The sequence below is a fragment of the Oncorhynchus nerka genome, linkage group LG26, assembly GCF_034236695.1.
Source record: "Oncorhynchus nerka isolate Pitt River linkage group LG26, Oner_Uvic_2.0, whole genome shotgun sequence".
Classification (NCBI taxonomy): Eukaryota; Metazoa; Chordata; class Actinopteri; order Salmoniformes; family Salmonidae; genus Oncorhynchus; species Oncorhynchus nerka.
The window spans coordinates 42158355-42174109 of record NC_088421.1 but is presented as its reverse complement, the minus strand read 5'-3'; the positions used below and the strand labels follow the sequence as shown (position 1 = coordinate 42174109).

The window sequence follows — 15755 nt, the reverse complement described above, 5'->3', positions numbered from 1 at the left end:
TGTTCATCAACATGCTCTCAGTTCATTAGAGCTTAAACTCCCCTCATGAGTTAGAGCTGCTAACACTGATGTTCATCAACATGCTCTATTAGAGTTCAGTTAAACTCCCCTCATGTAGAGCTGCTAACACTGATGTTCATCAACATGCTCTAATAGTTAAACTTCATGTAGAGCTGCTAACACTGATGTTCATCAACATTAGAGTTCAGTTAAACTCCCTCATGTTCATCAACATGCTAATAGAGTTCAGTTAAACTCCCCTCATGTAGAGCTGCTAACACTGATGTTCATCAACATGCTCTAATAGAGTTCAGTTAAACTCCCCTCATGTAGAGCTGCTAACACTGATGTTCATCAACATGCTCTAATAGAGTTCAGTTAAACTCCCCTCATGTAGAGCTGCTAACACTGATGTTCATCAACATGCTCTAATACAAACACTGGTTCTTTAGAATGTTCTTTATTGAATATCCACAATACAGCAAAGCTCTAACTATTCCTCTATTATACATCTGCAAAACAACCCATTTCAAATATAACAAGTCTACTTATCATGTAGCCAATGATATCAGTGTGATTAGCTATTTATCTTTTATGGAATATAATGTATATATGCAGGTAAAACTTGTAATGAATTAACAATAACTTGAACAGTGATGTAGACTATCAAATTGACATTACAATGGATCTCAGGCTATTCAGTGCTGCATTCAGACTTCTTGATGTCTTTCTCAGCGAACTTGGATCCCGCGGTGACTTTACATGAGAACACTTTGTCCTGGTTCCATTCTGACGTGTCAACGGTCAGACAGCTGCTGAGCTGGAACGTCTTGTCAGCTTGCGGTACCGGGCCACTCGTTGCGATGCCGCCGGTGACCGGATTCCCTCCCGCTGTCCAGCTGACATCGGCGTAGCCCATGGCCATCTGACTGGCCAGACACATCAGGGTGACTTTGCTGGACTTCAACTCATCGCTGGACGGAGGGAGGATGGTCAAGACAGGCGGAGGGAGGGTAGAGTCTGGACCAATAGAATGAGCAGAATAAATATTACGCAAAATCATTTGATAAGTTAGTAGAATGAAACGGGGTTGTGTGATTATACTGTAGAATAAAAAATACGTTTTCTCAAAGGCTTCAAACAATTAACATTCTGGCCTCATAAATTAAAAGGCACTAAAACCATGTAATTCTATTGTTACATGTTACTCACAAATCTCTGTTTGTACCTGGTCTTAGTTTTAAACTTCCTAAGTAACTCTCCATATGTGACTTTTCAGAGGTGAAGCAGATTTCTGTACAAGTGGATAATGAGTTCAGATCTCTAGGTTTAAACATAATCAAGTAGTCAGATGTGCTGAATGAGGGATACAATCAAACATATATCCTACTACTAGTCGCCCAGGAAACAGAGTTACCAACTGTAATGTCCTAGCCTGCAATGTAATGAATCATGTAGCAACATTGTGTAACTACCATATACATTGTTTTATCATTATTTAATATAACGTGGGACCAATACCTTAAAGGTTGATACAACTTTATGTAGCATTCACATTCAAATCTACCTCAGAGTAAATAGATGATTATTGTATGAGACATTATAAATGAGTATTGTTGTCAAGTGACAGCAGTAACCTACATGGTCAAATTGCCATTAGATTTGTTAAGTTTAAATGAGAAATCAACAACTACAGATGTACAGTAGGCTATGAAGATGTCACATGGTGTCCATGACTCTTGATAATCAGTCAACAAAGTAGGTTATTTACACTAAATAAATATGAAATAAGAATATAATGTTCAATATGTAACTCTATTAACTATTACGTTTTACAAAAAACCTTGAAAACAAAACACATAAGGTTAAATAAAGGGAACTCACCAGTAACAATGAGCTTGGTTCCTGGTCCGAATACCACAGTGATTCAGTTTGTTTACACAGCCGTACAATAACCTCCTCACTCTCTACTGAGAGGACAGGAACTGAAACATCCCATCCAGACAGAGCTTCACTCTCTCTACTGAGAGGACAGGAACTGAAACATCCCATCCAGACAGAGCTTCACTCTCTCTACTGAGAGGACAGGAACTGAAACATCCCATCCAGACAGAGCTTCACTCTCTCTACTGAGAGGACAGGAACTGAAACATCCCATTAAGACAGGGCTTCACTCTCTCTACTGAGAGGACAGGAACTGAAACATCCCATCCAGACAGAGCTTCACTCTCTCTACTGAGAGGACAGGAACTGAAACATCCCATTCAGACAGGGCTTCACTCTCTCTACTGAGAGGACAAGAACTGAAACATCCCATCCAGACAGAGCTTCACTCTCTCTACTGAGAGGACAGGAACCGAAACATCCCATTAAGACAGAGCTTCACTCTCTCTACTGAGAGGACAGGAACTGAAACATCCATTCAGACAGAGCTTCACTCTCTCTACTGAGAGGACAGGAACTGAAACATCCCATCCAGACAGATCTTCACTCTCTCTACTGAGAGGACAGGAACTGAAACATCCCATCCAGACAGAGCTTCACTCTCTCTACTGAGAGGACAGGAACTGAAACATCCCATTCCGACAGAGCTACACTCTCTCTTATCTAAGACGACAGGAACTGAAACATCCCATTCAGACAGAGCTTCACTCTCACTGCTGAGAGGACAGGAAATGAAACATCCCATTCAGACAGGGCTTCACTCTCTCTACTGAGAGGACAGGAACTGAAACATCCCATTAAGACAGGGCTTCACTCTCTCTACTGAGAGGACAGGAACTGAAACATCCCATTCAGACAGGGCTTCACTCTCTCTACTGAGAGGACAGGAACTGAAACATCCCATTAAGACAGGGCTTCACTCTCTCTACTGAGAGGACAGGAACTGAAACATCCCATTAAGACAGGGCTTCACTCTCACTGCTGAGAGGACAGGAACTGAAACATCCCATTCAGACAGAGCTTCACTCTCTCTGCTGAGAGGACAGGAACTGAAACATCCCATTCAGACAGAGCTTCACACTCTCTACTGAGAGGACAGGAACTGAAACATCCCTTTAAGACAGGGCTTCACTCTCTCTACTGAGAGGACAGAAACTGAAACATCCCATTAAGACAGGGCTTCACTCTCACTACTGAGAGGACAGGAACTGAAACATCCCATTCCGACAGAGCTTCACTCTCTCTTATCTAAGAGGACAGGAACTGAAACATCCCATTCAGACAGAGCTTCACTCTCACTGCTGAGAGGACAGGAACTGAAACATCCCATCCAGACAGAGCTTCACTCTCTCTACTGAGAGGACAGGAACTGAAACATCCCATCCAGACAGAGCTTCACTATCTCTACTGAGAGGACAGGAACTGAAACATCCCATCCAGACAGAGCTTCACTCTCTCTACTGAGAGGACAGGAACTGAAACATCCCATTCAGACAGGGCTTCACTCTCTCTACTGAGAGGATAGGAACTGAAACATCCCATCCAGACAGAGCTTCACTCTCTCTACTGAGAGGACAGGAACCGAAACATCCCATTAAGACAGAGCTTCACTCTCTCTACTGAGAGGACAGGAACTGAAACATCCATTCAGACAGAGCTTCACTCTCTCTACTGAGAGGACAGGAACTGAAACATCCCATCCAGACAGAGCTTCACTCTCTCTACTGAGAGGACAGGAACTGAAACATCCCATTCCGACAGAGCTTCACTCTCTCTTATCTAAGAGGACAGGAACTGAAACATCCCATTCAGACAGAGCTTCACTCTCACTGCTGAGAGGACAGGAACTGAAACATCCCATTCAGACAGGGCTTCACTCTCTCTACTGAGAGGACAGGAACTGAAACATCCCATCCAGACCGAGCTTCACTCTCTCTACTGAGAGGACAGGAACCGAAACATCCCATTAAGACAGAGCTTCACTCTCTCTACTGAGAGGACAGGAACTGAAACATCCCATTAAGACAGGGCTTCACTCTCTCTACTGAGAGGACAGGAACTGAAACATCCCATTAAGACAGGGCTTCACTCTCACTGCTGAGAGGACAGGAACTGAAACATCCCATTCAGACAGAGCTTCACTCTCTCTGCTGAGAGGACAGGAACTGAAACATCTCATTCAGACAGAGCTTCACTCTCTCTACTGAGAGGACAGGAACTGAAACATCCCATTAAGACAGGGCTTCACTCTCACTACGGAGAGGACAGGAACTGAAACATCCCATCCAGACAGAGCTTCACTCTCTCTACTGAGAGGACAGGAACTGAAACATCCCATCCAGACAGAGCTTCACTCTCTCTACCGAGAGGACAGGAACTGAAACATCCCATTCAGACAGGGCTTCACTCTCTCTACTAAGAGGACAGGAACTGAAACATCCCATCCAGACAGAGCTTCACTCTCTCTACTGAGAGGACAGGAACCAAAACATCCCATTAAGACAGAGCTTCACTCTCTCTACTGAGAGGACAGGAACTGAAACATCCATTCAGACAGAGCTTCACTCTCTCTACTGAGAGGACAGGAACTGAAACATCCCATTAAGACAGAGCTTCACTCTCTCTACTGAGAGGACAGGAACTGAAACATCCATTCAGACAGAGCTTCACTCTCTCTACTGAGAGGACAGGAACTGAAACATCCCATCCAGACAGATCTTCACTCTCTCTACTGAGAGGACAGGAACTGAAACATCCCATCCAGACAGAGCTTCACTCTCTCTACTGAGAGGACAGGAACTGAAACATCCCATTCCGACAGAGCTACACTCTCTCTTATCTAAGACGACAGGAACTGAAACATCCCATTCAGACAGAGCTTCACTCTCACTGCTGAGAGGACAGGAAATGAAACATCCCATTCAGACAGGGCTTCACTCTCTCTACTGAGAGGACAGGAACTGAAACATCCCATTAAGACAGGGCTTCACTCTCTCTACTGAGAGGACAGGAACTGAAACATCCCATTAAGACAGGGCTTCACTCTCACTGCTGAGAGGACAGGAACTGAAACATCCCATTCAGACAGAGCTTCACTCTCTCTGCTGAGAGGACAGGAACTGAAACATCCCATTCAGACAGAGCTTCACTCTCTCTACTGAGAGGACAGGAACTGAAACATCCCTTTAAGACAGGGCTTCACTCTCTCTACTGAGAGGACAGAAACTGAAACATCCCATTAAGACAGGGCTTCACTCTCACTACTGAGAGGACAGGAACTGAAACATCCCATTCCGACAGAGCTTCACTCTCTCTTATCTAAGAGGACAGGAACTGAAACATCCCATTCAGACAGAGCTTCACTCTCACTGCTGAGAGGACAGGAACTGAAACATCCCATTCAGACAGGGCTTCACTCTCTCTACTGAGAGGACAGGAACTGAAACATCCCATTAAGACAGGGCTTCACTCTCTCTACTGAGAGGACAGGAACTGAAACATCCCATTAAGACAGGGCTTCACTCTCACTACGGAGAGGACAGGAACTGAAACATCCCATCCAGACAGAGCTTCACTCTCTCTACTGAGAGGACAGGAACTGAAACATCCCATCCAGACAGAGCTTCACTCTCTCTACCGAGAGGACAGGAACTGAAACATCCCATTCAGACAGGGCTTCACTCTCTCTACTGAGAGGACAGGAACTGAAACATCCCATCCAGACAGAGCTTCACTCTCTCTACTGAGAGGACAGGAACCAAAACATCCCATTAAGACAGAGCTTCACTCTCTCTACTGAGAGGACAGGAACTGAAACATCCATTCAGACAGAGCTTCACTCTCTCTACTGAGAGGACAGGAACTGAAACATCCCATTCCGACAGAGCTTCACTCTCTCTTATCTAAGAGGACAGGAACTGAAACATCCCATTCAGACAGAGCTTCACTCTCACTGCTGAGAGGACAGGAACTGAAACATCCCATCCAGACAGAGCTTCACTCTCTCTACTGAGAGGACAGGAACTGAAACATCCCATTCAGACAGGGCTTCACTCTCTCTACTGAGAGGATAGGAACTGAAACATCCCATCCAGACAGAGCTTCACTCTCTCTACTGAGAGGACAGGAATCGAAACATCCCATTAAGACAGAGCTTCACTCTCTCTACTGAGAGGACAGGAACTGAAACATCCATTCAGACAGAGCTTCACTCTCTCTACTGAGAGGACAGGAACTGAAACATCCCATCCAGACAGAGCTTCACTCTCTCTACTGAGAGGACAGGAACTGAAACATCCCATTCCGACAGAGCTTCACTCTCTCTTATCTAAGAGGACAGGAACTGAAACATCCCATTCAGACAGAGCTTCACTCTCACTGCTGAGAGGACAGGAACTGAAACATCCCATTCAGACAGGGCTTCACTCTCTCTACTGAGAGGACAGGAACTGAAACATCCCATCCAGACCGAGCTTCACTCTCTCTACTGAGAGGACAGGAACCGAAACATCCCATTAAGACAGAGCTTCACTCTCTCTACTGAGAGGACAGGAACTGAAACATCCCATTAAGACAGGGCTTCACTCTCTCTACTGAGAGGACAGGAACTGAAACATCCCATTAAGACAGGGCTTCACTCTCACTGCTGAGAGGACAGGAACTGAAACATCCCATTCAGACAGAGCTTCACTCTCTCTACTGAGAGGACAGGAACTGAAACATCCATTCAGACAGAGCTTCACTCTCTCTACTGAGAGGACAGGAACTGAAACATCCCATCCAGACAGAGCTTCACTCTCTCTACTGAGAGGACAGGAACTGAAACATCCCATTCCGACAGAGCTTCACTCTCTCTTATCTAAGAGGACAGGAACTGAAACATCCCATTCAGACAGAGCTTCACTCTCACTGCTGAGAGGACAGGAACTGAAACATCCCATCCAGACAGAGCTTCACTCTCTCTACTGAGAGGACAGGAACTGAAACATCCCATCCAGACAGAGCTTCACTATCTCTACTGAGAGGACAGGAACTGAAACATCCCATCCAGACAGAGCTTCACTCTCTCTACTGAGAGGACAGGAACTGAAACATCCCATTCAGACAGGGCTTCACTCTCTCTACTGAGAGGACAGGAACTGAAACATCCCATCCAGACAGAGCTTCACTATCTCTACTGAGAGGACAGGAACTGAAACATCCCATCCAGACAGAGCTTCACTCTCTCTACTGAGAGGACAGGAACTGAAACATCCATTCAGACAGAGCTTCACTCTCTCTACTGAGAGGACAGGAACTGAAACATCCCATCCAGACAGAGCTTCACTCTCTCTACTGAGAGGACAGGAACTGAAACATCCCATTCCGACAGAGCTTCACTCTCTCTTATCTAAGAGGACAGGAACTGAAACATCCCATTCAGACAGAGCTTCACTCTCACTGCTGAGAGGACAGGAACTGAAACATCCCATCCAGACAGAGCTTCACTCTCTCTACTGAGAGGACAGGAACTGAAACATCCCATCCAGACAGAGCTTCACTATCTCTACTGAGAGGACAGGAACTGAAACATCCCATCCAGACAGAGCTTCACTCTCTCTACTGAGAGGACAGGAACTGAAACATCCCATTCAGACAGGGCTTCACTCTCTCTACTGAGAGGACAGGAACTGAAACATCCCATTCAGACAGGGCTTCACTCTCTCTACTGAGAGGACAGGAACTGAAACATCCCATCCAGACCGAGCTTCACTCTCTCTACTGAGAGGACAGGAACCGAAACATCCCATTAAGACAGAGCTTCACTCTCTCTACTGAGAGGACAGGAACTGAAACATCCCATTAAGACAGGGCTTCACTCTCTCTACTGAGAGGACAGGAACTAAAACATCCCATTAAGACAGGGCTTCACTCTCACTGCTGAGAGGACAGGAACTGAAACATCCCATTCAGACAGAGCTTCACTCTCTCTACTGAGAGGATAGGAACTGAAACATCCCATCCAGACAGAGCTTCACTCTCTCTACTGAGAGGACAGGAACCGAAACATCCCATTAAGACAGAGCTTCACTCTCTCTACTGAGAGGACAGGAACTGAAACATCCATTCAGACAGAGCTTCACTCTCTCTACTGAGAGGACAGGAACTGAAACATCCCATCCAGACAGAGCTTCACTCTCTCTACTGAGAGGACAGGAACTGAAACATCCATTCAGACAGAGCTTCACTCTCTCTACTGAGAGGACAGGAACTGAAACATCCCATCCAGACAGAGCTTCACTCTCTCTACTGAGAGGACAGGAACTGAAACATCCCATTCCGACAGAGCTTCACTCTCTCTTATCTAAGAGGACAGGAACTGAAACATCCCATTCAGACAGAGCTTCACTCTCACTGCTGAGAGGACAGGAACTGAAACATCCCATTCAGACAGGGCTTCACTCTCTCTACTGAGAGGACAGGAACTGAAACATCCCATCCAGACCGAGCTTCACTCTCTCTACTGAGAGGACAGGAACCGAAACATCCCATTAAGACAGAGCTTCACTCTCTCTACTGAGAGGACAGGAACTGAAACATCCCATCCAGACAGAGCTTCACTCTCTCTACTGAGAGGACAGGAACCGAAACATCCCATTAAGACAGAGCTTCACTCTCTCTACTGAGAGGACAGGAACTAAAACATCCCATTAAGACAGGGCTTCACTCTCACTGCTGAGAGGACAGGAACTGAAACATCCCATTCAGACAGAGCTTCACTCTCTCTGCTGAGAGGACAGGAACTGAAACATCCCATTCAGACAGAGCTTCACTCTCTCTACTGAGAGGACAGGAACTAAAACATCCCATTAAGACAGGGCTTCACTCTCACTGCTGAGAGGACAGGAACTTAAACATCCCATTCAGACAGAGCTTCACTCTCTCTACTGAGAGGATAGGAACTGAAACATCCCATCCAGACAGAGCTTCACTCTCTCTACTGAGAGGACAGGAACCGAAACATCCCATTAAGACAGAGCTTCACTCTCTCTACTGAGAGTACAGGAACTGAAACATCCATTCAGACAGAGCTTCACTCTCTCTACTGAGAGGACAGGAACTGAAACATCCCATCCAGACAGAGCTTCACTCTCTCTACTGAGAGGACAGGAACTGAAACATCCATTCAGACAGAGCTTCACTCTCTCTACTGAGAGGACAGGAACTGAAACATCCCATCCAGACAGAGCTTCACTCTCTCTACTGAGAGGACAGGAACTGAAACATCCCATTCCGACAGAGCTTCACTCTCTCTTATCTAAGAGGACAGGAACTGAAACATCCCATTCAGACAGAGCTTCACTCTCACTGCTGAGAGGACAGGAACTGAAACATCCCATTCAGACAGGGCTTCACTCTCTCTACTGAGAGGACAGGAACTGAAACATCCCATCCAGACCGAGCTTCACTCTCTCTACTGAGAGGACAGGAACCGAAACATCCCATTAAGACAGAGCTTCACTCTCTCTACTGAGAGGACAGGAACTAAAACATCCCATTAAGACAGGGCTTCACTCTCACTGCTGAGAGGACAGGAACTGAAACATCCCATTCAGACAGAGCTTCACTCTCTCTGCTGAGAGGACAGGAACTGAAACATCCCATTCAGACAGAGCTTCACTCTCTCTACTGAGAGGACAGGAACTGAAACATCCCTTTAAGACAGGGCTTCACTCTCACTACTGAGAGGACAGGAACTGAATCATCCCATTCAGACAGAGCTTCACTCTCTCTACTGAGAGGACAGGAACTGAAACATCCCATCCAGACAGAGCTTCACTCTCTCTACTGAGAGGACAGGAACTGAAACATCCCATTCCGACAGAGCTTCACTCTCTCTTATCTAAGAGGACAGGAACTGAAACATCCCATTCAGACAGAGCTTCACTCTCACTGCTGAGAGGACAGGAACTGAAACATCCCATTCAGACAGGGCTTCACTCTCTCTACTGAGAGGACAGGAACTGAAACATCCCATCCAGACCGAGCTTCACTCTCTCTACTGAGAGGACAGGACCCGAAACATCCCATTAAGACAGAGCTTCACTCTCTCTACTGAGAGGACAGGAACTGAAACATCCCATTAAGACAGGGCTTCACTCTCTCTACTGAGAGGACAGGAACTGAAACATCCCATTAAGACAGGGCTTCACTCTCACTGCTGAGAGGACAGGAACTGAAACATCCCATTCAGACAGAGCTTCACTCTCTCTGCTGAGAGGCCAGGAACTGAAACATCCCATTCAGACAGAGCTTCACTCTCTCTACTGAGAGGACAGGAACTGAAACATCCCTTTAAGACAGGGCTTCACTCTCTCTACTGAGAGGACAGGAACTGAAACATCCCATCCAGACAGAGCTTCACTCTCTCTACTGAGAGGACAGGAACTGAAACATCCCATTCCGACAGAGCTTCACTCTCTCTTATCTAAGAGGACAGGAACTGAAACATCCCATTCAGACAGAGCTTCACTCTCACTGCTGAGAGGACAGGAACTGAAACATCCCATTCAGACAGGGCTTCACTCTCTCTACTGAGAGGACAGGAACTGAAACATCCCATCCAGACCGAGCTTCACTCTCTCTACTGAGAGGACAGGAACCGAAACATCCCATCAAGACAGAGCTTCACTCTCTCTACTGAGAGGACAGGAACTGAAACATCCCATTAAGACAGGGCTTCACTCTCTCTACTGAGAGGACAGGAACTGAAACATCCCATTAAGACAGGGCTTCACTCTCACTGCTGAGAGGACAGGAACTGAAACATCCCATTCAGACAGAGCTTCACTCTCTCTGCTGAGAGGACAGGAACTGAAACATCCCATTCAGACAGAGCTTCACTCTCTCTACTGAGAGGACATGAACTGAAACATCCCTTTAAGACAGGGCTTCACTCTCTCTACTGAGAGGACAGAAACTGAAACATCCCATTAAGACAGAGCTTCACTCTCACTACTGAGAGGACAGGAACTGAAACATCCCATTAAGACAGGGCTTCACTCTCACTACTGAGAGGACAGGAACTGAATCATCCCATTCAGAAAGAGCTTCACTCTCTCTACTGAGAGGACAGGAACTGAAACATCCCATCCAGACAGAGCTTCACTCTCTCTACTGAGGGGACAGGAACTGAAACATCCCATTCCGACAGAGCTTCACTCTCTCTTATCTAAGAGGACAGGAACTGAAACATCCCATTCAGACAGAGCTTCACTCTCACTGCTGAGAGGACAGGAACTGAAACATCCCATCCAGACCGAGCTTCACTCTCTCTACTGAGAGGACAGGAACCGAAACATCCCATTAAGACAGAGCTTCACTCTCTCTACTGAGAGGACAGGAACTGAAGCATCCCATTCAGACAGAGCTTCACTCTCTCTACTGAGAGGACAGGAACTGAAGCATCCCATTCAGACAGAGCTTCACTCTCTCTACTGAGAGGACAGGAACTGAAGCATCCCATTCAGACAGAGCTTCACTCTCTCTACTGAGAGGACAGGAACTGAAACATCCCATCCAGACAGAGCTTCACTCTCTCTACTGAGAGGACAGGAACTGAAACATCCCATCCAGACAGAGCTTCACTCTCTCTACTGAGAGGACAGGAACTGAAGCATCCCATTCAGACAGAGCTTCACTCTCTCTACTGAGAGGACAGGAACTGAAGCATCCCATTCAGACAGAGCTTCACTCTCTCTACTGAGAGGACAGGAACTGAAGCATCCCATTCAGACAGAGCTTCACTCTCTACTGAGAGGACAGGAACTGAAGCATCCCATTCAGACAGAGCTTCACTCTCTCTCCTGAGAGGACAGGAACTGAAGCATCCCATTCAGACAGAGCTTCACTCTCTACTGAGAGGACAGGAACTGAAGCATCCCATTCAGACAGAGCTTCACTCTCTCTACTGAGAGGACAGGAACTGAAGCATCCCATTCAGACAGAGCTTCACTCTCTCTACTGAGAGGACAGGAACTGAAACATCCCATCCAGACAGAGCTTCACTCTCTCTACTGAGAGGACAGGAACTGAAACATCCCTTTAAGACAGGGCTTCACTCTCTCTACTGAGAGGACAGGAACTGAAACATCCCATTAAGACAGAGCTTCACTCTCTCTACTGAGAGGACAGGAGCTGAAACATCCCATCCAGACAGAGCTTCACTCTCTCTACTGAGAGGACAGGAACTGAAACATCCCATTCCGACAGAGCTTCACTCTCTCTTATCTAAGAGGACAGGAACTGAAACATCCCATTCAGACAGCTTCACTCTCACTGCTGAGAGGACAGGAACTGAAACATCCCATTCAGACAGGGCTTCACTCTCTCTACTGAGAGGACAGGAACTGAAACATCCCATCCAGACCGAGCTTCACTCTCTCTACTGAGAGGACAGGAACCGAAACATCCCATTAAGACAGAGCTTCACTCTCTCTACTGAGAGGACAGGAACTGAAGCATCCCATTCAGACAGAGCTTCACTCTCTCTACTGAGAGGACAGGAACTGAAGCATCCCATTCAGACAGAGCTTCACTCTCTCTACTGAGAGGAAAGGAACTGAAGCATCCCATTCAGACAGAGCTTCACTCTCTCTACTGAGAGGACAGGAACTGAAACATCCCATCCAGACAGAGCTTCACTCTCTCTACTGAGAGGACAGGAACTGAAATATCCCATCCAGACAGAGCTTCACTCTCTCTACTGAGAGGACAGGAACTGAAGCATCCCATTCAGACAGAGCTTCACTCTCTCTACTGAGAGGACAGGAACTGAACCATCCCATTCAGACAGAGCTTCACTCTCTCTACTGAGAGGACAGGAACTGAAGCATCCCATTCAGACAGAGCTTCACTCTCTACTGAGAGGACAGGAACTGAAGCATCCCATTCAGACAGAGCTTCACTCTCTACTGAGAGGACAGGAACTGAAGCATCCCATTCAGACAGAGCTTCACTCTCTACTGAGAGGACAGGAACTGAAACATCCCATTCAGACAGAGCTTCTGTAACGATCTGAGTGTAGTGGGTGAGGAGTCAAGCGCAGGAAGCAGAGAGTTCAGGTGAGTGCCATTTTAATGCACCGACAAACGGCGAACATAAGCCAACCCACACGAACACACACGGCGTAATGAACAAACAGGGGAACTTAAACGGTCCAGGGAAAACCCATAAAATGGGAAAAACACAAAACCCATAGACGTGCACACAAGTACACTAAAACAGATGGTCACAATAATTAATCCCGCACAAGGAACTCTGCGGGCCGGCTGACTAATAAAGCCTACTACCTAATTCAAAACAGGTGCACTCAATCAACACATAAGGAGGGGGAGGAAATAATCAGTAGTAGCTAGTAGGCCGGCGACGACGACCGCCGAGCGCCACCCGAACGGGAAGGGGAGTGTCCTTCGGTCGGAGTCGTGACAGCTTCACTCTCTCTACTAACATCTCAGGCTTTTCTAGAGTTTCTCTCTATGAAGTAACAGTATACATAATAGCATCATATTCCACTGTTTCTGTCTGGTCCTTTTGAATGCATCAGTTAAAGCAAAATCCATATGATGCAGTATTGACCTGATGATGATGATGATGATGATGATGATGATGATGATGATGATCACAACAAGAGAGACAACATCAGTTTCCTTTCAGACAATGTCTTCTTATAATCTTTTTGACATGTAGTAATGGATGGTTCCTCCATTTCCAGATCTCCCATTGTGTCTTGTATATAATGTTATAATAATCACTGATCAACTGCTGTTTCTTAGAGTTCACCCCTCTGCCACGATGCAGAAGTGAGTGTATTTGGGGAGGAGGTTTTTGTCATGGTGTATATCACTGTTATACGATTTCATTAGCATCATGTGTCTTACAATAATACACTGCTGAGTCTGTCTCCTCCACATTGTTAATAATCAAACAATAATCTGATTTAGACTGATGATTAGATGTGAATTTAGGAGAGGAGAAACCAGAACCATATTCTTATGTCCTCCTCTGGTGGACGTTGACAGAATGGACAGAACTGCACTCTCTATTCTGATCACTGATGCATATTGTAAGACATAACGTGACACTGAGTGTAGAAAACATTAAGAACACCTACCTAATATTGAGTTGAATCTTACAAGGTCATAGTTCTCATTCATGATACTGAGTCCAACATCTAATGTTAATACTAGACCGTTTAAACCATGTAATAATGGCAGACAGGGATGCAACTTGTCCCCCCCCCCCCCCCCCCCACATTCTGAAATGTAATTGTTGTCCCCACTAGTTTTATCATTGCAATGTGATACAGAAAGTCTACAAAGCTCAGGTGAATTTTGCATTATATTCAGTGATTGATAAAAACTTCCATCTTGAATTGATGGGTAGTAGCAACAGTAGCTACGGGACAGCAGCTTAAGTTTAAAGCTACAGTCTGGGATCTGGGAATAAAGGTCATTTCAATTATTGAACCATTGATTCTATTCTTGGATAATATAATGTATAATGTACACCAAGGTAATTCTCATTTTAGGAGGATCAGATAGTGGTCTCAGCAGGGTCAGGCAGCCAGGGAAGACCAGTCTGTGGCGGAGGTGAGGTGAATTTTATTCTCTTTATCCAGCTAAAATTAGACAAGTCAGATGCTTTTTTAAGGCAGTCTGACAAACCTCCAAGTTGATTTCCAAACTGTATCAAGGGTTGATAGAGGCTTTTCCCGATGACACAAAACATGTTAAACAAACATATGAGGAAGACCTGGGAGATGCTATTGATGATGATGACTGGATACAGACAAAACATGTTAAACAAACATGTGAGGAAGACCTGGGAGATGCTATTGATGATGATGATGACTGGATACAGACAAAACATGTTAAACAAACATATGAGGAAGACCTGGGAGATGCTATTGATGATGATGACTGGATACAGACAAAACATGTTAAGCAAACATGTGAGGAAGACCTGCGGGATGCTATTGATGATGATGACTGGATACAGACAAAACATGTTAAACAAACATATGAGGAAGACCTGGGAGATGCTATTGATGATGATGATGACTGGATACAGACAAAACATGTTAAACAAACATGTGAGGAAGACCTGGGAGATGCTATTGATGATGATGACTGGATACAGACAAAACATGTTAAACAAACATGTGAGGAAGACCTGGGAGATGCTATTGATGATGATGATGACTGGATACAGACAAAACATGTTAAACAAACATGTGAGGAAGACCTGCGGGATGCTATTGATGATGATGACTGGATACAGATATGTGTGAATGCCCCGTCAGGTTCATATCATCTCAGACATGCATTAGTGCAGTTTCAGACCATCCATAGAATGTACTATATGCCAGTGAAACTGAATATCATGCACTCAGAAATGTCATTCCTCTGTTTGAGGTGTAAAGCACAAAAGGGGACATCATTTGCATATGCTGTGGTCTTGTGAAGGCTGGCTGAATTCTGGCAAAGCGCATGTTCTTTTATCTCAACATATCTACAGATTCTCCCTTCTTCCTGTTTTTGTTTGCTTGGAAATGTTGATACTGGAGACTGTTATCATAAGAAACTGTGTAACCTAGCATTTATAGTGGCAAAAAAATGCAATGCCATTAATTGGAAGGTTGGTTATCCTCCCACAATGTCAAGTTATGTACATTATCAATGGATTTGATTTAAGATTAAGGACATACAATGCAACTTTCATAAGTTCTGTCTGGATGCCTTATTTGGAACACTGTACGACAAAAGGAGTCT

General features: G+C 45.4%; 1 gene segment (V, D, J or C); it reads right to left on the bottom strand.

Annotated features, from left to right (window-relative positions):
* Window positions 1-444: 444 nt before the first annotated feature.
* LOC135564884 (Ig lambda chain C region-like) lies at window positions 445-1924 on the bottom strand (the record flags this gene model as incomplete). The annotated part of the segment is given in 2 exon segments: window positions 445-1020; window positions 1885-1924. Coding segments are annotated over 2 exon segments (366 nt in total), but the record flags the coding sequence as incomplete, so codon positions are not given.
* Window positions 1925-15755: the final 13831 nt, after the last annotated feature.